Source organism: Lynx canadensis, chromosome E3 (genome assembly GCF_007474595.2).
Source record: "Lynx canadensis isolate LIC74 chromosome E3, mLynCan4.pri.v2, whole genome shotgun sequence".
Lineage (NCBI taxonomy): Eukaryota > Metazoa > Chordata > Mammalia > Carnivora > Felidae > Lynx > Lynx canadensis.
The window spans coordinates 9458387-9479626 of NC_044318.1; the positions used below are offsets into that span (position 1 = coordinate 9458387).

Below are 21240 nucleotides of genomic sequence, written 5' to 3' on the forward strand. Positions count from 1 at the left end.
CCTCGCGAGGCACCGGCTGTGTCCTGAGCTCAGGCGGGACCCCGGTGTCGCGCCGGTCTCCCCAGCTCGAGGCCGCCGGCTGCCTGCTTGACGCCGTCCACGCCATGTGCCCGGCAGGGGCCGCGGCCGCTCCGGCTACGGCCCCAGCATCTACACCCCCGGCCCATGTGACGAGCATGAACCACGGTGTTGTTTGAACATAGCCCTCCTGGACCTCCCGATCCAGCCGACGACCGACGTCCTGGGGTTTAGACTCGGCTCCTCTTCCTCCCAGCACCTGCCTTTCCGCTTCTACGACCAGTGCCGCCGGGGCAGCAGCGACCCCACCGTGCAGCGCTCCGTGTTCGCGTCCGTGGACAAGGTGCCAGGTAAGCCGCCCCGACCCTGCGCCGCCTCGCGCCCCCGCCCCAGGGTTCTGGGACCTTGTCTGTTGAGTCCGTGTGAGCAAGCTTCCCTTGACGTGTCGGAATCCGGGCGGCTGGAAGTACCCGTTTCTTAGAATTCGTCAAAGGATAGCTCAAGATGCAACACAAGCCCTAGAAATAAATCTTGGCTTTCTGTGTGGTGTTCTGCCGCCTGGGTTTGGTTTTCCAGAGATTTTCTGGGGATGTGGAAGAACTTCTCAGAATTAAGACTAAGAGCTTTCTTGGGAGTTTCTTGGAAATGCTCAGATTGTTAGTAATGAGGCCGTGGGGGAGTCCTCTCCTTCTCCAGGCGGGATGACGAGTGAGGCCGTGTGCATGGTTCCTGTTCCAACCCCTGAAGAAAGGAGAGCACAGAGAGGGCTGTGCCAGGGCCTTCCCTGTGGGGGCTGGGAGCACCCCTCCCACTTCCTCCAGAGCTCATCTCCCCAGAAAAGAGAAACATGAAAAGAAAGTTCGAGTGCCGCTTGCTCCTCCCAAGGGCCGGCAGCCTCTCCCCTTCCTGTTCCAGTGTGTCTAAGATAAGTCCACGTGCACCCAGTCCTTCGAAAGAGAGCCTCGCTCTTGATTGCAGAACTTCCCGAAGTTGGCCAGGCGGCCCCCTGCAAGCGTGTTAGGGTTTCAAACTCGCACTGAAATATGGCAGAATGTTTTCAAAAGCGGCTATTGATGGAAGATCAGTTGTTGATTTAAAACGCGGCGATCAGGACCTGTCCCAAGTCAGGGCCCTTGTTTTCCTTCCGCTCCATGATTTATTCTATATTCGTTCTCTGATTGCATTAATTCATTTTAGAAATATGTACATTGTAAGTATGTGGTATTTTAAGATATAAACAGGACGTGATAAAATGAGAAATAAGTCAGCTTTGCCCCCAGAAGTAATCACTGTGAACAGTTTCTTGCCTGTCCTTCCCAAAATGTTCGTTTGTATGCCATACATGCTTTTCTTGTCTCTTTCTACACGCGGAGTCATACCATCTATGTGATTCTGCCCCTTGCCTTTTTTCACGGATACTTTGGTGTTCCACGTCAACGCACATCACTTCATGCTAAGTAATGATGAACTCTTACGTGGTATTTTAGCACATGGCTGGACCAGAAACATCTCTCATAACGTTTTGTATTGGCAGACGTTTGGGTCACTTCCATCGTTTTGCTCCTCCAGTGTCATTGGACATCTTTGGGGGGTCTCGGTAGAAGTGTGCAAATCTCGACTGTCTGTGGGACACATTCTTAGCCGGGTCCAAGGGGAGGCTTTTTGTCTTGACACAGGTAGTCCCAGCACGTGCTCTGGGACAGTGCACCGGCTCACGCTGCCACCCACTGCCTGGACCGTTTTCTTCCTTAAGACCCGTCTTAGTCTCTAAGACTGATGGTGACACTGCTTTTGTTTTCAGCTACGAAATGCGATGCGATGCTGCTGCCTTTTCCAGGGTCTGGAGGGTTCTTTGTCAAAGCTTGTTCAGGCTGTGTCATGTTCTGTAGAGATGGTTGCTAAGTAAACATAAATGATGGCCATGAGTCTAGGTTAAATGTAGATTGCCTTGGTAGGAAATCATTTCTTTCTTTCTTTCTTTCTTTCTTTCTTTCTTTCTTTCTTTCTTTCTTTCTTTCTTTCTTTCTTTTTCTTTCTTTCTTTCCACAGAGTTGTAATTTATTATACCATTTCTATAAGCACCGCCTTGTGACTTTTTAAATTGAGATCTAATTGACATATAACATCATACGAAGAAATAATTTCTTTAGCATCATTCGGGTTTTGTCTTGGGAACGAACAGGTTAAAAAGAAAAACCTGGGCCTTACTTCCGTTCAGTCCTTTTTGGACAAGGCAAGTGTAAATAAATAAATAGAGCCAAGTGTCACATTCTTCAGCATCTGCATAATCATCTCTCTTGTTTGCAGAGCGCTTTACAATGACTTATTACCAAGTGCTCCTACCCCGCCTGGGCTCCCAGGGAGAAGTGAGGTCATCCAATGCTGGGGGTATGGGCCTGTCTCCTGTGGCCTGGGCCTGTCCAGGGAGGGGGGGGTGGCGCCCACCGCCCTGCTACTGGCCCCAGGGTCTGGTATTTAAGGTAGAGCCAGTTGGGACTGTGGAGGGTCAAAGGTAGCTGCTGAAGCTGGCCCTCCGCCCCTTCCCTGTATCTGTCCCCTGACAGCCTCTGGAGGTGCCACTCGGGTGTGGTGTGGGGAGTGGGGACACTCTCACAGATGTGGCCCTGGGGGCAACTGCTTTGGGCCCTTGGGTAGAGAGGCCTCGCGGCCTTCCCTGCCCTCGCGGCCTGACCGGCAAGTGAGATCCCCAAGCCTCAGCGTGACTCAGAGAGAGGGAGGGGAGCTTTCCCCACCCTTCCCCTCCTCACCACTGGCTGTCTCAGCCTGCCCCACAGCCGCGCAGCATCTGGAATCATCCTTGGTCCTCCTCTTCACCGTCCCACCCCTGCTGGCCTGCTCTGCTTCCAGAAGACACCTCCCTGTGCCAGCCAGCTGCCCTCTCCCTAGATCGAGGAGCAGTATCCTCAGCTTCTCAGGCTTCCACCCTCACCACTCCCCTTCGGCCAGAGGGATCTTTCTAGAACATAAGTCACATCACATCATGCCCCTCCCTGCAACCCTCCGGTAGCTTCCGGTTGTACTTGGAACAAAACCCAGATCTCTCACTCTGGTCCTGCGTGGTGGTTGTGAAACGGGCCCCAGCTGGCCTCTCAGACGCAGCCACCCAGCTTCCTTCATCCCATCACCCCCCCCACCCCCCCACCCCCAGCCACACCGGCCCCTGCTGCTCCTTGAAGTCAGCACTTCACGGAGTTTGGGCCTCGGGTCCCCTTTATACCCTTAAAAAAAATACCGAGGATCCCGAAGAGCTATAGTTTATATAGACCTTGGGTGGTTCGGTCTGTGGCACTTGGACTAAGCAAGGGACACAAGGGAACCGAGACCCCGGAAGATCGGAAGCGTTCTCCCGCTTAATTTCTGTCACCAAAGTGAACGAGATGTTTCCCCCGGGCAGGGCACACGCACCCACGCGATAGACTTGGAGCCATTGCGCATCAGCCGGGGTTCGTCGCCCTCACCTTGAAAGTTTTCAGAAGCCAAGGGGTGGGGCCGGAGGGGGGCTTCCGAAGCATGGCTTGGGTTGGCCTCTGATGCCGTGGCGCCACGGCCGCCTCTGGGCTCACGAGTGCAACGCTGTCTCCCCACCCCCCACCTTTTGGAAATGGTCTTGCTCTGTGTCCCTTGCCGTGGGCCACATGGTTGCAAAACCTGGGTGGGATGCCCACTCCTGCCCAGAGGGGATCCTTCACAATGGGGAAAACAGTTCCGGGTGACTGCCAGAGGGGCTGACTCTGTCTTGCCCCCCTTCCCATTTTATCTGCCGGCCAGGTGATGGTCACACAGTGTGTGTCTCCCCCTTACCAGCTGTAAATGATTATATTTAATGAAAATACACCCTCCATTTCCTTGGAAGAGATAGTAAAGTAGAATATAAATCAGGGCTCTTAGGTGACTAGCCACTTTGGTATATTTCTCTTTTTTCCACTGGGCTCGGAGAGAAATCACAAATCCTATTTATTGGCCGGTTTTATGTTCCTGGCCCTCGCCCCTGCGGCAGGTTCAGCTCAGCTCAGCTCAGCTCTGCGAGGGCAGAGGCATGGGTGCCCGCCTGGCCGGGGCAGGGGGCGGTCATCAGCAAACAGTGTGTCCCGGTGGGCAGGCGTGACCAGATCTAGAGTCTGCCTTCGAGGGGCGGCCCTCCACCGTTAGTGCCCTCGAGGCCTTGTCCCACCAGCCCTCAGAGACCGCCGATTGCCAGAATCTGCCAAGAGAGGCAGGGTGTCCAAAACTAGACCACAAGGGCATCTTTCCACACACGGCACGGCTGGTTCCTTCTCAGCGCTCAGGACTCTGGTCAGATACCTGCTCAGGGGCCTCCCCCGCCCCCAGGCACAGCTGGTTTTCTTTAATTGAGGTGAAATTCACATAACATAAAAGAAAGCGTGCGATTCAGTGGCACTTAGTACGTTCATGGTCTTGTGCCACCACCACCTGTGCTAGTTCCAAAATACCTTGATTCCCCCCGCAAATAAACGCCCGTTCCCCTGGGCCCTCCCTCCCCATTCGCCCTTCCCCAGCCCCTGGCCACCACCGCTCTGCTTCCTGGCTCTATGGACTGCTCTTTTCTGGATGTTCGTATACATCGTACGGTGTGTAGCCCTTTGTGTCTGGTCTCTTTCCCTGAGCATCACATTTGCGTGGAGGTTCCTCCACGTGGTAGCGTGTGTCCGAGCGTCCCCCGTGTGGACAGACTGCTTTTCATTCGTCCATTCTCGCACCGTTGACGGCCACGTGGCTGGGTTCCACCTTCTGGCAAGTGTGTTCGGTGCTGCTGCGAGCGTGCACGTGGAAGTTTTTAGTTGAACACCTGTCTGCCGTCCGTCGGAGTAGAATGCCTTTCCCACGGCCTCCCGAGCCCTTGCCATCCGCTGGAGTTCACCCATTTGTCTTCCCGGCTGTGTCGCTTGCCCCGCGCTCGCTTGGAAGGCTCCGGGGCACTGTTCGTCTTGCCCTCCACCGCCGATGCTTAGTGAGCAGGTGCCCAGTGACTGTCGAATGCGGGCGGGGACGTGGATTGGTGGATGGAGGCTGGGCTGGATGAGCTGTTCAGTGTCCTGTCTTCCCATCAGACCGTGAACTGTGGCAGGGGCGTTGCTGTCTTGCTCCCGGCCGTGGCACCTGCAATCACTTGGTGGTGGTGGCCCAGGATGCCAGCCACAGAGTCAGACTTCATCCCACCAGGGACGTCCCACTTTCCTCTCTGGTCCCTACTTCTTGTCCCTGCTGGGTCCAGGCCGCCATTTGTCTCTGGGCACACATTTAAATCCCTGAGCACAGGGGGAGTGCAGCGCTTTCCACGAGTGTTATCTTTATGAAAGGCAAACAAACCGGCCCTATCGGTCATTGACCCAGAACATTTAATAGTTCCGTGGAAAGGCAGCTTAGTTCCAGAGCCAGCCTCTGGCAGCTGAGTAACTGAGTGAGAACGCAGAGATCGCAGTGTGCTCAGAGCCAGCCGCGCTGACCACGAAGCCTCCAACTGACAGCCAAAAAAAAAAAAAAAAAAAAAAATCAATGTTTAATTCATAGACCTCAGTCCTGCCTCCTCTCCTGGGATAACGTACTAGGTGCTAATGTCATCTCATGACAGTGTTTCCCAGAAACGAATTTTTTAGGCCTGTTATTTTTCTTGTTTCCGATTAGAAAACTGGAGCCACTTCTCTCCTCCCGGCTCCCCAAGGCAAAAGAAACGCCCTTTCTGGAGTCACACAGGAAGGAGAGCCTCCCGGCACCTTCCTCCAATCTTCTCAACCCCCTGTTAACCCCTCCCGAGCCTTCGGATCCCTGGCCAGAGACTCTAGCCACTGGGTCAGTGACTTACAGAAACTTCATTCTGACCTTCACACCGTGTGTGTGTGTGTGTGTGTGTGTGTGTGTGTGTGTGTGTGTGTGTGTTAAGTTAGCGTGAGTGGGGGAGGGGCAGAAGGAGAGGGAGACAGAATCCCAAGCAGGCTCCACGCTGCCAGTTGTAGAGCTCGACGGGGGGCTCAAGCCCACAAACGGGATATCATGACCTGAGCCGATGTCAAGAGTTGGACACTTAACCAACTGAGCCACCCAGGCGCCCTGGTCTGGGTGTTTTGAACAGAAAACATCATCTCTTTCTGGGAGCATGGCATAGAGTTTGACCGGAAGAATTAACTCTGCCAGGCACAGTTAATTCCGTGTTAATTCTGTATGCGTTAATTCCGTGCTCTGGATAATGCTGGGAGCTGGTGTGGCTCGCCCTGTTCTACATACGGGAAACCAAGTCTTGGACCAAGGCTGCGGAGCTCACACAGGGCAGGCTGAGAGCCGTACCTGCACTGTCTGCTTCTAAATCCCACTTGTCTCCAGGTGCCCATCGGTGATGGCCGCCACTTATCTCTGATTGCCAGAGGTCAGCAAGACAGATCCCCATTAGAGAGGGAGGGGCCTGCCGGGCGGCCCTGGCATAGATAGATCATTCCCCATTCCCATCTTACGCGCACCACTCACACACTCCAAGCCCCGCGTCGCATCAGGGATAAACCTGCAAAGCAGCCGTCTGGAAAGACGCTGCCCCCCCCCCCACCCCCCGCAACCACCACTTCCAAACTGGGTAGAGCTTGGGGCCACGTAAAGACCCCATCATGGCATAGATTTATTTGTTCCCAGTCTATCAAGAGCAAAAAGCAGAATTGAAACTTAAAAATGTTGCCTGTGTAAAATCAGGATCTGAGCTCTCTTCAGAGCCCTCTGGCAGAGGTCTCTAAGAGAGCAGCCCTTGCGTGGTTGGGTCGGAAGTGTGGGGATCAGGTCCCACTCAAAACTCATCCCTGAGCTGAGTCCTAGGGTCTGCTTTCCACGCCTCTTGTTGGAGCCCCCGGGGAGGGCGCGAAGAGGGAGTGTGAGCTCGTTGTGCAGCTGGGAGCACACAGCCCCGAAGGAGTCACGTTCCTGAGTCAGGGCCCACGAGGCTCCCTCACCTGGAACGTGCCCCCAGATCTGGACGCTTTCCCAGTGCACACACTAGCACTCGGTGTCTGAGGAGCCCTCTTGCGAAACGCCGCGCAGCGGGCGGACCCAGCCTCGGGCCCCAGATGAGCCTCTCTGGGGGTGGAGGCAGGAGGAGGAAAGAGTTCCAAAGAATTGAGTGTTGCTTCACTTTTCGGGGTCATTGGCCACCTCCGACTATCAAAGCGACCGTGTGCCCAGGAGCCTCGTGCACCCAAGGGAACGCCGCTCCGTTTGCTCGTGGAGAAGAGAGCGGAGAGCCTGGGCGGCGGAATGCTGTGGGAGGAGCCCAAGCCCCGGCTTCACTCAGCCCTTGGGCTTCCGTAGGTCCCGGTGGGCCCCCGAGGGGCAGCCTCGCTGGCAGCAGGGAATGGGCGGGCGTGTGTCAGAGCCGGTGGCACAGCCGAGTGCCTGTGTATGCGCGTCGGCCCACGCCTGTGCCTGCCCTGGAGGACGTGGCTCCTGCCGGTTCCTCGTCCTGTCAGACTTCCTAGGACGAGCCGAGCGTTTATTGTAGGGCAGCTGGAAAAAGTGGAAGAGGACCGAGAAGAGACAAGACGCACTAAACTTCTCTACCCTGAGGTGTCCGTGAAGCACACCCGGTGTCCCTGCCCGTCGTTCTTTCCGTTTGTCCGGCATGGGTTTCTGGTCTCAGCAGCAGTGTTTGCCCGGGTAGGAGTCAGCAGAGGGAGGTGGCTTAGCCCATCCCTGGAGCAGACAGTCTGGGTTCAAGTCCTCCCTCCACCTTCTACCCGTTACGTGGTCTTGGGCCAGCACCTGTTTATTCGTGTAAGAAAAATGAGTGTACTTAACACTACTGAACTATGCACTAAAAAATAGTTAAGAGGGTCAACTTTATGGTATGTGTGTGTTACCGCAATTAAAAAGGGGAAAAGAAGCCGGGATGAAAATGTGACCCACCTCATCGGGCTGTCGTGAGCATGAAAGGAGTTAATTCACCTAAGTGCCCAGAACGATGCCTCACGCGTGTGCGGTGTGCAGTGAAGGTTAGGCTCTCGGTATTTTTTATTGTCATTGTTATTAGTCACGGTTGACCCTTGGGACCCCAAATAATAGGTTCCCTCTCTACGCATTCAATCAGTTTGCACGAAGTTAATCACCCAGCAGCTCCCTGTGCTGCACGTCCCAAAGACACAGCACAGTTGTACGGATTTGCTCATTTAGAAAGGCTTGTCATCAGGTGCTGATAAAACGCGGGGGCAGAATTTGCCTCCTGCAGAAGGGCCAGGAGGATTCCGGTGCTGTGATGTGCCAGGGCCCCACAGCTCCTGGAGGCAGAGCCAGGGCCAGAGAAGAGTGGAGATCCGTCCCCAGCGCCCCAGCCCAGCGCATGCCCGCTCCCCCATGGTCCTGACTGCCATCACTTAGTTCTCGCTGACCCACACACCGGGCCTGGGAGGCTGGCACCGTGGGTCACTCTGCGGACCAGGAAACCTGAGCACGGGAAGGAGAGTGCGTGGCCCACTCCGTGAGCCCATGCCTTCAGTCCTGAAGATTATTCAGGGGCAGAACACCTGGGAACCAGCTGTGCTTTGGGAACCCAGGAGCATGGAAACCAGTAGAAAACATGACTGTATTCTGTGGATGCAGGTGTCTGCGTCCGAAGGAAAAATCCATAAAATTATGTGAAGAAACTTGATGAGCCTCTTTCCTCTCTGGATGTTTGTTTTTTTGCTGCTGAGTCATTTGTTTTACCAACTGCAAGTTCTCGTTAACAGACATGTGACAGCAAATGACGAGGATCAAAGGCTCGTTTGTGGGGTAAAACTCAGAAACAGGGAAGACCCCGGCCCTTAATTTTAGCTGGGAATTGGAAAAAGACCAACTCCCAGCTAAAGACCAATTGGTCTGATGTTTGCCCCAAAATGTCTCTGACTAGCCTAGGGAACCCTAGGGTCCCCCCTGGAACTGGGTTTGGGAACCGCTTTACCACTTCCCAAGACCCAGTCATGGTGCCTGCCTTGGGACCCAAGAGCATGAGGTGCCAACCAAGCGGCATCACTGAGTGTGCAGACGGCTAAAACGAGAGTTGTCACTTCACGGGGACCCTCCTAAGGGTGAGAGGAACCAGAGCAGAAGGCTGGCATGGGACACCAGAGTAGTGCTGAGTGTTCACAGAGAGGAGGGAGTCACTGGGTCCTCCACACGTCCCTTTCCTCTCTGCCCGTTCCTTCGTGGCCTCTTCAGAGCATGGCAGCCCCTAGGGCCCAGGTAGGGGAGCACCAGGGAGAGAAGGGAAACGGCGACAGATGAAGGAAGAGCTGGCATTTTTTTTGAAAAAAATTGTTTGGTGTTTATTTACTTTGGAGAGAGAGAGAGAGAGAGAGAGACAGAACATGAGTGAGGGAGAGGCAGGGAAAGAGGGAGACACACAATCTGAAGCAGGCTCCAGGCTCTGAGCTGTCACCAGAGAGCCCGACGCAGGGCTTGAACTCACGAGCCGCGAGATCATGACCTCAGCCAAAGCTGGACGCTCAACTGACTGAGCCACCCAGGTGCCCCTTTTTTTTAATTAAAAAAAAATTTTTTTAAGTTTATTTATTTTGAGAGAGAGAGAGAGAGAGAGAGAGCACTCGCGAATGAGGGGCAGCGACAGGGAGACAGGCTAGAAAGCCCAGTGGGGTCAGAGCGCCTGAGGACTTCTGCCTGCTGAGGAGTTGAAATTTTACCCTGGAAGCAGTAGGAAGCCCTTGAAGGTGCCAAGGCCAAGGAGCGAGGAGGCAGGGGGCTTGGCTTTTGCTTTACTGGAGTCAGGAAAGGCAGAGGAGAAGGGGGTGGGCAGGAGAGAGACCCGAGATGCTCTCAGCCCTTCCGATGGCACACACCCCCCCCCCCCAGCCTAACTATGCCGTAGGTGGTGCTCTGCCCTTGAGAAGGATGAGCAAGTCTTTCTGCAGAGCTTCTCCCTCCCTCGGCTTGGTGCACGTCCTTCCATATCCCTTTCTGCGTGTTTCCGTGCTATGCTTGTGCTGGCCTACTGCGTTGCCCTTTTATTTCTTGACATCAACGAACGCCGTTTTCACTCAACACTGTGTCTTAGATTTTTCTTCCCTGTTAGTTCGTGAGAGTGCCCGCTTTCGTTTTTATTCCTGCAGAGCAATCCATCATGTGGGCACACCAGTTTATTTAGCCAGTCCCCCATTGATGGATGTTTAGGTTGTGGCCAGTTTTTTGCCCTTGACAAATGAGCGCCTCTGCACGCCCTTGCACAAGGGTTTCCCTGGAGTAAGTAACCGTGAAGTGAGTCCAGAAATATCTAGGGCTGTGGCCCTAACTGGACTTGGGTGACCAATGAAGTATGTGGGTGGAGGGAGGGGGAGGCCCAGGGCTAGCTTAAGGCAAAATATCAAGGACTCTCACTTTATGTCTGAACCCTCTCCTCTCATTTAGCCCGCGAGGGCATTTTGGTGATCCCAACTTCTGCCCGAACAAAATCCTCATTGCTTGTGGGTAGTGTTCTATCCAGGAGGCCTTCAGGAGCTGTGATGATTGGAACGGTTCCCAGGAGCGAGCGGGAGGCCTCCAAGGGCTCGCTGACCCACCTCTTGGCTTGTCATCCCAGACAGGACATGATGGTATGATGGGACCCCCAGTAGGTTCTCCTCTGACCTCCTGGCTTCTCCACTGAGGTTAGGACTTTGTTCGATTCTTTCCTCTCTGTAGCCAGCATCCCATGACTCAATACAGCTTCCTTTATTTGTGGCTGGCCAGCCATGGCATTTTGTATGAATGTGCTTTTCTCCAGAAACACATACAGAGTATTATTTGTTCAACATCTCAAATTCCCAGAGGGCCAAAAGTCAATATTATCCCAGTGTGGCAGGAACAGCTGTCTTGTGACATCTCTTCACACTTAAACAGCCCGTTCCTTAAGCCCCGGAGCGACCTCCAAAAGATACCCCAAAGCCCATCGAAGCAGGGCCGATGAATTATTTTAGTTTGTCTCCATCGCTTCCTGCCATGAACTCAGGTCCTTGAATTCACATGATTCGGGCAGTAGGCGCTTCAGCTGTGTGAAATACTAAGTTTGGGCTATGATTTGCAGTGACTCCTCTGAAAATATTTGCAAGTTTGGTAAAAATTCAGGTGCATGCCACGTGCGGTATACGTGTAGCTTCACAGACTTTTTTAAGGCCCCAGGATGAGAGTCCCATTTATTGAATGTCTGCCGTGTGCTTGCTAGGTACTAGACTAGTTGCTTTACGTAAGATAAAGAGAGAAATGTGTAAAAACCATCATGTCACTAATCCCACTTCTGCGGCCGGGGCGAGCAAGACTGCAACGCAGAAGCCCCTTCTCCAGGGTCCCAGAGAGACTGAGCCTGGTTTCAGACTCCTGTTCTTTGTAATGTTTCTACCTGCTTCCTGAGAAAAAGGTTATCTCTCGTTGGGTGTTCTTTCCTTTCTTGCTAAGTTGACTTGAAGGTTCTTTGTTGCTTCTGAGATAAAGCTGCCCTTTGTTGTGGCTTTCTGAGTATGCTGACTTCACGGGCTGACAGTTGAACCTGAGGTACTGGGTACCACATGCACTCCAGCCTCTTGGATGGAACAGGTCCTCCTAAATCGTTGGGTCAGTCCAGTGGCAGGAAGAGTGGGTGTTGATGGAAAGAGCCTCCCCAAACACTCCTCCCACCCTTACCCTTCGTATCCTGGAGAATGTTCTGAAATAGTTGACATTTATAAAATCTTGGACGTTCTGGAAAAATGCTTAAAAGAAAAGAAAGCAACAGATTTCCAGCCCGGTGCCCAAGGAAAATGTCCCACAGCTCAGAGCAGCGTTCTGTTCTCCTGAAACAGTGCCCGGGGCCTAGTGGAGGCATGGCCTGCTCGCTACGCCCTCTCTGACCTCTCCACGCCACCCTAGCAGAGAGCAGATGCCGAAGGCCCCCCGTAGCGACTTCTGTCCCCACTGCGTCGGCAGAGGGGCCCCTCGTGCCTGCTGGGACACCCACAGCTTCAAGCAGCTTAAAAGCTACCACCGTTTGGACATCTGCTATATGCCAGAAGGGTAGATGCCACCGTGCTGTTTAAACCATGCTCCAGCCCTCCCAGGGCGTTCTTGCCGTGAGGAGGTTTGGGGCACATGCCCTGGAGTTAGCCTACCCAGCTTTTTTGGCACCGACCCATTGCTGTCAGGAAGTTCTGGAAGGCTCCCTGAGCCTCAGTTTCTTCTATAAAATGGGGCTCCTGATAGAACCTGCCTCCCAAGGGCGGGAGCTTGGCCCACGGCACCTGTGAGGTGCCTCACGATGCCCCAGCAAGTAACCGTCACTGACATCGAAGAGGAGAGGCCGGGGCCCTGAGGGCTAGAGCAGCCTGGCCGCGTTGTGCCCTCGGGGGGTGGGGTGGGCGCGGTGCAGGCCAGCACTTTGGGCCTCCTGGCCGGGGCTCTCGCCCCTTGCAGGGCAGCTGGCCCAGCCCCTACAGGTCACTCACAGCTGTTCTGCCTGGTGCTCTGGGGCTCTGCCAGTCGAGGGGGCTTCCGGGTGCCCACCCTGCTAGAGCCGCCGAAGCCAGGGCCACCCGAGCCACCGCGCATCTCCCAGCCAGTGCGCACCGAGCACCCCTTGCAGCTCCATTCCCGTCCTCGTGCAGCCGGCAGCCTATGGGGGGGGAGGCAGACATACAAATGGGGCGTCCCTGTTCCACAGGTCACTGGGAGGGGGCGTTCGCTCACAGGCAAGCCACCTAGAGGCCCAGTGCCATCTGCTCGTGAGGATGGCGCTGTCCCCGCGGGGTGTGTAGCTAGCACCGTAGGGTCGGGAAGGCCTTTCCCACCGGCACTGCCAGTAACGCCCTGAGGACAGGGGAAGGGGGAAGCCGAGTCCCGAGAGGCAAGGTGACCGTCCGGGTCGTACCTCCGAGAAGCCGCAGTGTGCTTTGCCATCGTCAGGTGGAAAGGTCTGCGTGGCTTGGGCACCACGGAAGAGTGTTTCCTGTGGCTCACCGCGTCACCAGCATCTGGCCAGGTGTCTCCACGATGGGGATCACAACCGCCTGGGGAGGAGGAAGGCCCTGTTACTATCCCTGCTTAACGTGTGAGGGATCTGAGGCCCAGAGAAGTTAAGTCACTTGCCCCAGGTCACACAGTGGTCCGGGGTACTGCCGAAACCCACTCCTTGGCCACCTCACCCCGCGGCCTACTCAGTCCCCTATCCTGGGATCCTCCTCGGGGCCCGGGGACCTGAAGAAATCCTTAGGCTTGCCTTGGCACAGCCACGTTTGAAAGCCGGGAGGCCACGTTCTCAACTTCAGCCCTTCACACGTGGTCCCTGAGCGGTCTTCGCTCCTGGGCCGAGAAGGGTTTTCTGAGCACGCCTGTCGAGGCGCGCTGATAAATCAGGCCCGAGATGCCTCCGCTTGGCTGGCAGCATTAAGTGGTTGTCTAGGCTTCCCCGGGCCAGTTGACATCTGCCCAGTAGGTGTGAGACATTAACAGCTTATCCTACTGCTTTTCGCAGCCTGGGCTGGCTCTCCGCCAGAACGCTTCAAAGTAACAATAATAAGGCGCCGACCTACAGTGGGAAACGCTTGTGCACCAGCTGAACACAGGGGCCCCTGCAACGGAGATTTAAGGTCTGCTAGTCAGGGAAGAGTTTGGCAACCTTCCGGAAGGTTCTAGGGCTGGCCCCGCGTGTAGTTAAGCTCTCCAGTGATGTGAGTTCGGGGAGTTCTGCAGCTCGTTGCCATCATGGCCCCCCAAAGATGGGCTTCTGTGGAAGGCCTTGAAGTTCACCTTTTCATGTATTCTGTTGTTCAGCCTGCGTGCACCGAGCGTCTGCTGTGTGGCAGGTGCTGGGCTTGGGTTTGAGGTAACAGCCAGGAGCCTACCAGACACCCCTGGCCCCGCCACACGGAGCTCGCAGTCTGGTAGAAAGAACAGGCCTTATTCATCCGTTTGTACCAGTAAGTGATTAGCCACTGCTAGGGAACCTGCGGGGATCAGGGAGGCTTCCCTGGGTACGTGGTGGGGGCTGAGGGCGGGAGGATTCCTTGGAGCAAACTGGATGGGCGGGGACGAGGTGTTCCAGGCAAGGGGACAGCGTGTGCAGGGGAGCTGAGCACGGAGTGAGGGCGCTCCCCGGCTCCCATCACTGTGACAGGGGCCAGGCTCCCCATTGCTGCTGCCATCGATGGGCCACCTTTTGTGCTTCGAACTCTGTACCAGGCCTGCTCCGTGGGTTCGTTATCTCGCCTTGTGAGCCTAGGGAGCGGCAGGCTTACGCTCACTTTGCAGCCAAAGTTTCCTCAGTCTGGGGGGGTTACCTGGACTTGCACAGCAGGTCAGCGTCCCCAGCGCCCGCCTACCTCCGCCTGACCCCAGCCCGTGCCCTTGCCGGGCTCCCTCTTCTCCGCGTCCTTGTTGTTACTCTTCCTCCCTGTCCTGTGTTATCGCTCATGTGGCCTAGAGGCCTGCCGGAAGGATCAGGATTCCGTGGCCAACAGGCCCATTGGGTGAGAATTCTAAGTTCCCGACCTCTAATTCGCAAACAGCTGGAAGCCCAAAACCATACTTTGCAAGTGCGTCCTGTCCCTGGCGCTCAGCACTTTTTCAGCAAACCCCTCAGCTTGGCTCCGGACCCCGCTCCATCCAGCTTAGAGGAAGCGCCCCCCTGAGCCTTGGTCAGGACTGCATCACACACAAGGCACAGCAGTGCCTTCCCCAAGGAGCGGAGAGGCCCAGCGCACCGGGCGGCGTCGGGGGCGTCCCTCCAGCCTCAGGTTGGAGAGTGGCCTCGTTCTGCTGTGGCCAGAGGCAGCGGGGCCTGCTCAGCTCGGCCTGGCCTTTGGGGCAGCTCCTTGCTCTGCGGGCAGGTGGGCCTGTCCAGCTGGGAGGTCAGGAAGTCAGCCGCCTAGGACACCCTCACTCAGCTGGAGAGGCCCACGGGACCCGCCCTCGTGGTTTCCCAGGGGCAGCAGCACAGCCTTTTAGCAGCATGGAGTCCCGCCCTGGCTACGCGTTTCTAGAATCGCCTTGAGAGCATTTGAAAAGCCCCCGTGTCCATGCCAGGTGCAGCCCAGTTAAAGTGAGGAGAGGGTCACTGGTGTTTTGTGAGGCTCCCTGACTTGTTCTAAAAGCCCTCCGGTCTTGAGAACGCTATGAGAGATGAAGGCATCTCACTGAATTTCTCTCAGGTGGCTTTACAGGAGAGTCGGGGCGACCCCTGGGGTGAAATGCCGTGGCCTGGTGGTCGTTTCTTTAATCCGCCCATCCTCACCGCACTCTTACCGCTGGCTTGTGCGGCATGGGGCCCACCGTGACCGAGGTCCCTTCTGCGTAGATCTGGTGCACCTGTTACCAGCTCCGTCACCTGTAGCACAGAGGTGGATTGACGGCCTGGAGAGCAGGGCTTGCGTTCAGACCGCCTCTCTCCCATCAGAGCAGCGAGTGAGGGCTGCCCGGGCCTTCAGAGTTTGGGAGCAGATACATCTGGTGCCCTGGGCCCGGTTTCAGGAGACTCCGGTGTTCATCACACTTCCAGGACACCTATCGTGCTCTCGCTACACAGTCTGAGCCTCACTGCAATGGTGTGGGAGCCCCACAGGGGCACCGGCCCAACCAGAATTGGAGGGCAAGGAAGGTTCTGGAAGGAGGTCTTGACAGATGGGCCAGGTTAAACACGGGGCATCCTGGGCAGATGGCAGGCTCTGGGCTGTGAAAACCGTGGTACGTGTGTGGGTCCCGCAAGCAGCCTGAGATGTGTGGGGCAGGAGATGAGGCCACCTGGGAATGACCTCCTGCGCAGGGTTGACCATCTTGGACTTCATCAAAAAGGCCACGGGGGCCACTCATGGGCTCCAAGTCGGGGAAGGAGGGTGCGGGTGTTTACAGCTGCCCTCCGAACTGACCAGGGCTCCCACAGCCCCGGGAGCGGGAAGACCGTCATTCCCAGGGATCGGCCCCAGGCTGGGCTGCCCATGGGATCTGATGACCTATACTTAGCTGGAAAGAAGCAGCCGCTGGAAACAAGTTCTCACACAGAGCACTCATGCACTCCAGGGCCAAAGCTCACCCGGCCTGTTAGTGCACCTCACCTCGGAAATGTGGTCAGAATCCAGTCCCTCCCACCCCTGTACCCATCTCCTAGGTTGGGGTTGGCTCACTTTTCTTAAAGGGCCGGGCAGTCATATTTTAGGCTTTGCCGGCCACGCGGTCTTTGTCACAGCCTGACTGCCTTTGCAGCCAAAGCACCTTGTATAATATGTAAATGAGCAGGTGTGGCCACTTCCAGTGAAACTTCACTTAGAAAAACAGGCCCATTGCCGGATTTGGGATTTGGCCTGCAGGATGTTGTTTGCTGACTCCTGACCTTGGCCTTCACAATCTCTGCCTCTTCAGTATGTTCCCAGCACCATAGCTAGAAGGATCCTTTTCAGGTATAAGTCACATCATGTGTGTCTTCTGCCTAAATCCATCACTGGCTCCCATTTCACTCGAAAGACCAACTCCTTACAGTGGCCCCCGGGGTCCCACACAATCTAGACCCTCTAGACCTCACCCCTCTCCACTGTCCCCCTGACGAACTCCAGGGTGGCCACAGGAGCCTCTGGCTGAGCCTTGATGTGGCCGGGCATGCCCTGCTTTCCATCCCCTGCACTGAGCACTGTCGTCCCAGGTACCTGCGTGGCTCTGTCCTCACTGCCTTAGGATTGTTCCCCAGACTTCTCTGTCTCCGGGCTCTTCCTGAGCAGCCTGTGCACATCACAGCCCTGCCCTACTCCCGGCACTCCAGGTACCCCTGTCCCGCTCAGTTCTCGTCAGAACACTCATTTCCTCCCAGTGTCTTCCCTTTCTTCATTGTCTGCCTACCCCGCACCCCGTCCTTCCCCAGCCCATTATTGAACTGTAAGCTCCAAGAGAGCCGACACTGTGTTTTGTTTTCTGCTAATTGCCCAGCTCCTGGAGCTTCACTGGGATGGGGTACCATACAGATGGTGCTTGGGAAGTCCTGGACGGGTGGGTGGGTAGATGGATGGATGGGCAGGTGGGTGGATGGATGCATGGAAGGATGCATGGGATGGTGGGTGGGTGTACGGAGAGGAAGAGAGAGAGATTGATGGATGGATGGAACCACCAAATCTTCAGTACCCCCTTTACGTGCTAGACATTGTTCACTGTGGACCCAGGGGTATGCTGAACAGACAAGTCCCCTTTGGAGCTCCCAGGCCCCAAGGATCCTGTAGATGCCAACCATGGCCAGGGCCCTGAAGGCATCAGCTGAGAGCTAGGATACTATGCCACAAAGGGATCCGACTGGGACAGAGAGTCCAGGAAAGCATCTCCGAGGGAGGGTTGTTGACCTGGGAGGAAGTGGAGAAGCAGAGCTGGGCAGGAATCCATCCCAGACAGGAGGCCACATAGATGGGAGGGCTGTTGACGCCTGGGCCCACAGGCTGCCCAGATCCCCAAGGAATGAAAACAGTGCTGTCCGGGTGATAGCCTGCCACCAGTTTGGGCACAGAATTCCCCTCTGTTGTCACTTTCCGCCCTGGCCAGATAAGAGTGGTGCCGAGTCTGGCCCTGTTTCCCAGGAAGGTGCCTGGTCCTTCCCAGCACGTCTCTTTCCGTGTGAGTGGGAGGGATTTTGCAAGGTTCATTCAGCGGAGCTGGGGGTACATGTGTTCGTAACCCCCTTGCTACAAGTCATAATGGTAACTAGTTAGAAGGGGGCGGTGTAGTGGGATTGCACATTTCTGTGAGTAGACTAAAAATTACTGGATTGTGCCTTGAAAATGCGTAGATTGTCCAGTGTGTGAAGTATGGCTTGGTAAAGCTGTCGTATTTTTTAAAACAGTTCTAAACTACTCAGGCTGTCCCAAAGCTGTCATCTTTCTCTAAAGACCAGGTTATCTCATTTGCATCCTAGTTTCATCATAAAATGGTCCAGTTTATGCAGCATTTTCCTTAAAGTGGTCCAGATATTGGGGGGCGGGGTGCGGATTGGAACGCACAACACAAGAATAATCTGGAAACCTTGATGCAATCCAGACTCACCTGGCACCCTCCCTCTTCCCTAAAATTTGCCTTTTTTTCCATTTATTTTTGACTTTGAAGAAAATACTCCACTCTTACTGGTAAAATAGCCTCTTGTTCCCTTTCCTTTCCTGTAAATTATGAGATAAGTTTGTATTTCATACCTTTCCAGAAATCTCTATTGTTTGTGGTCTGACCTCAGAAGCAAGACTTCTGGGAAAGAAAGTAGGTATTAGAATCACCGCTTCGAGCATTTGTCGAAAACCTCTGAAGTGGCCAGCAGTTTGTGTTACGCGTTTGAGACAGAAAACAGGTGAACACCACCTGTTCGTCGCTCAGGAGTCGCTTCCTGGTGCCGACAGACGAAATGTCAGCCGCTCTGTCCAGCTCCTCCAGGGTCTTTTTAAAAAGATGATCCCTTGGGGCGCCTGGGTGGCCCAGTCGGCTGAGCGTCCGACTTGGGCTCAGGTCACGATCTCGAGGTTCGTGGGTTTGAGCCCCGCGTCGGGCTCTGTGCCGACAACTCGGAGCCCGGAGCCTGCTTCGGATTCTGTGCCTCCCTCTCTCTCTGCCCCGCCCCGTTCATGCTCTGTCTCTCTCTGTCTCAAAAATAATAAACATTTTTTTAAAGCTTATTACAAATCGGATTCCAAAGGCTGAGAGATGATTAGGGCTAGTGGCAGAAAGGGGTGAAGGTTGTCCGGAGACAAATGTTCAGAGCCGTGGCTGGTGCTACCATCTAGTGGGGCCGGCTCCGGTGTGGCAAGCAGTTGGTACACGCCAGTGCCTGTGCTAAGCGTGGCTCTGTGCACGTCTGCCACGCGTGAGGTGGGGATTGCCTTCTCCTACTGCACCCAGGGAAACGGCGGCTCAAGGCAGCACAGGCCATCCGCAGCAGGCTAGGATTTGAACCCACCTATCTCCACATCCCTGCGCTCTGTTTCCTTGGCTGTACCCCAGCACTGAGTGCCCCCCTCCCGGCCAGCACTCGTCATGCCCGGCCTCCCCCTGGAGGTTGGCCGGGCGAGCACAGCAGTCTTGGAGGGTCAAGAGCCGCATGCACAATGTGAACCCCGCTGGCACCCTCCCCCCCCCCCCCCCCCCCCGGTGCGGCGACAGACTGAAATGCCCCTTCTCCATGACAGGCGATGTGCCCTTCACAGGCCCAGAGGGGCCCAAAAGACACAGTCCGGCAGTTCCGTCTGGGATGTGCTTCTGTCCAAAGAAGTGCTCTCACGATTATTTATTAATTGTGGCAGGGAAGAAAAAAAAAAGAATAGAGTTTCCTGGAAGGGGATAAAAGTTCAATATGATAAACTCCCGAAAAGCAATCAAAGGCCAACGAGGGCAGAAAAATAAAGGACAGAGAGAGTAAGTGAGATGATGAATCAAAGTGGCTGGGGTGTGAGCAGCCCCCCGGGGAGGGGCCGTGTCTCGCGGTGATGGAGGCATGCGGAGTGTCGGAGCAGGAGCGACCTGGGGGCGGTGGTGGCGGTGGGTCCCAGAGCTGCCCTGCGAGGCCGCCAAGGCCCTGGGGATGAGCTGCCGATGACAGAGAGGGACGGGGCCGGTCACCAGTCGGCTGTCCTGCCTTCACCGCAGGCCCGCTCTGTTCATGTGTGCGCTCGTATCTGAACGTGGAGGATTATCGATGGAAACCGTAGAGGGACGGGAAAAAAAAAAACCCCACAGTCCTGCCGCCCGAGAGAAAAGCATTGTAAATATTTCCGCTTTCTTCCCATCTGTGTCTCCTCTTTTTTCCCTGATTTTTAGCCACCCAAGAAATACATGAGTGGATTCTTCATTAAAAAAAAAAAAGAAGAAGAAAAAATCATATCATTACAAATGGGACTTAAGTCCCCTTTAAATACTCTTCCCTGTTCCCACCTCTCCCCAAACATCCCACGGTTTGGCTTCTCTCCTTCCAGAGCCTTCTGTGTGCCGTTGCATTCTCTGCGTGTGCCCATAACCTTCTCTGCAATTCTGAAGCCCAAACAGCACTGGGGGGGAAAAAAAAGATTTTTCCTAACTCACTTGGTGGTGGAATCTGCCTTGAACTATTTGTGAGTTATTTGTAAGAGTCGCAGATGCCATTTATTGTGAATATATGTGTTTTATTTCTTGCAGAAATGCAATATTTGGGGCTTTGGCTGCCTGAGACCAGCCAAGGGTGTGACTTAACGTATATGTGTGTGCCACATGGCCCTTTAACCCTTAAAGATTTCAAGTTTTAAAACACATCTGGCCTGTGGCTCCTGGGTGGCTCAGTCGGTTAAGCGTTCGACTCTTTCAGCTCAGGTCATGATCTCATGGCTTCGTGGGTTCAAGCCCCGCATGGAGCTCTGTGCTGGCAGAGCCTGCATGGGATTCTCTCTCCGTCTCTCTCCCCCCCCTCTCTCTCTCTCTCTCTCTCTCTCTCTCTCTCTCTCTCTCTCTCTCTCTCTCAAAATAAATAAAAAATAAATAAAAACATGTCTGGCCTCAAGGATTTAGGATAAGAAGTCATGGATCTGTAATTGTCTTATGCTGTGGGTTCACCCCCCCCCCTTTTTCTTAAACCTGAAAATAATTATAATCCTGATTATCCTTCTGCAACTTAATTTTCGGACACCACTGTGAGTAAAAAGCTTTCTGTGTCATTGGGTATAGATTTCGCTCATTCCTTTCCCTGGCCGTGCAGTGTGGGTGCGGGGGTGTCTTTGGGCGTTGGGTCATTTCTAGATTTTCACTCTCCCGGGCAGCGCTGCCGTGGGCATCCTCGGATGCACCTCTCTGTGCACACGTGCAGCCTGGGATCAGAGCTGCTGGGTTGTGGGGTTTTGTTCTTAGAACCATCGCTGTCATGGCAGAATCACATCCCCCGTCTGGCATTTTGCTGGCCGGCAGTCTCGTTGCTCCTTGGCTCCTGCAAGGGTCACCCCGATGTGTGCCTTCGTCTTCCCACGCAGCTGCCCCGGCACACCTCTGTGTCCACACTGTCCCTTTTCCTAAGGCGTTAGAGCCCACCCCTCAAGACCCCGCCGCAACTACTCCTGTCTGCGGATGACCTCGTTTCCAAATAAGGCCACATTCTGAGGAATAAGGGCTTCAGCATGAGGATTTGGGGGGAGACACAGTTCAACTCTTGACGGTCTGAAGTTTAGCCGAAATTGACCCAGCCAGGCCGTTGACGCTGGCTACTTAGGTCGTTTCTGGTGCACTATGCCTCGCTCTGTGATGACCACCCTTGTA

At 55.0% G+C, this 21240-nt stretch overlaps 1 protein-coding gene across 12 annotated transcripts in view; it reads left to right on the top strand.

Annotated features, from left to right (window-relative positions):
• Positions 1-21240, top strand: part of CLEC16A (C-type lectin domain containing 16A) — a 203511-nt gene that overhangs the window by 153859 nt on the left and 28412 nt on the right. For 7 of the 12 annotated variants that reach the window (XM_030301387.2, XM_030301388.2, XM_030301389.2 and 4 more), the window contains one exon: positions 204-368. In XM_030301387.2, coding sequence (XP_030157247.1) covers positions 204-368 — 165 coding nt within the window. The remainder of the gene's footprint in view (positions 1-203; positions 369-21240) is intronic. The other 5 variants (XR_003965687.2, XR_003965689.2, XR_003965688.2 and 2 more) reach the window with 1 other exon arrangement.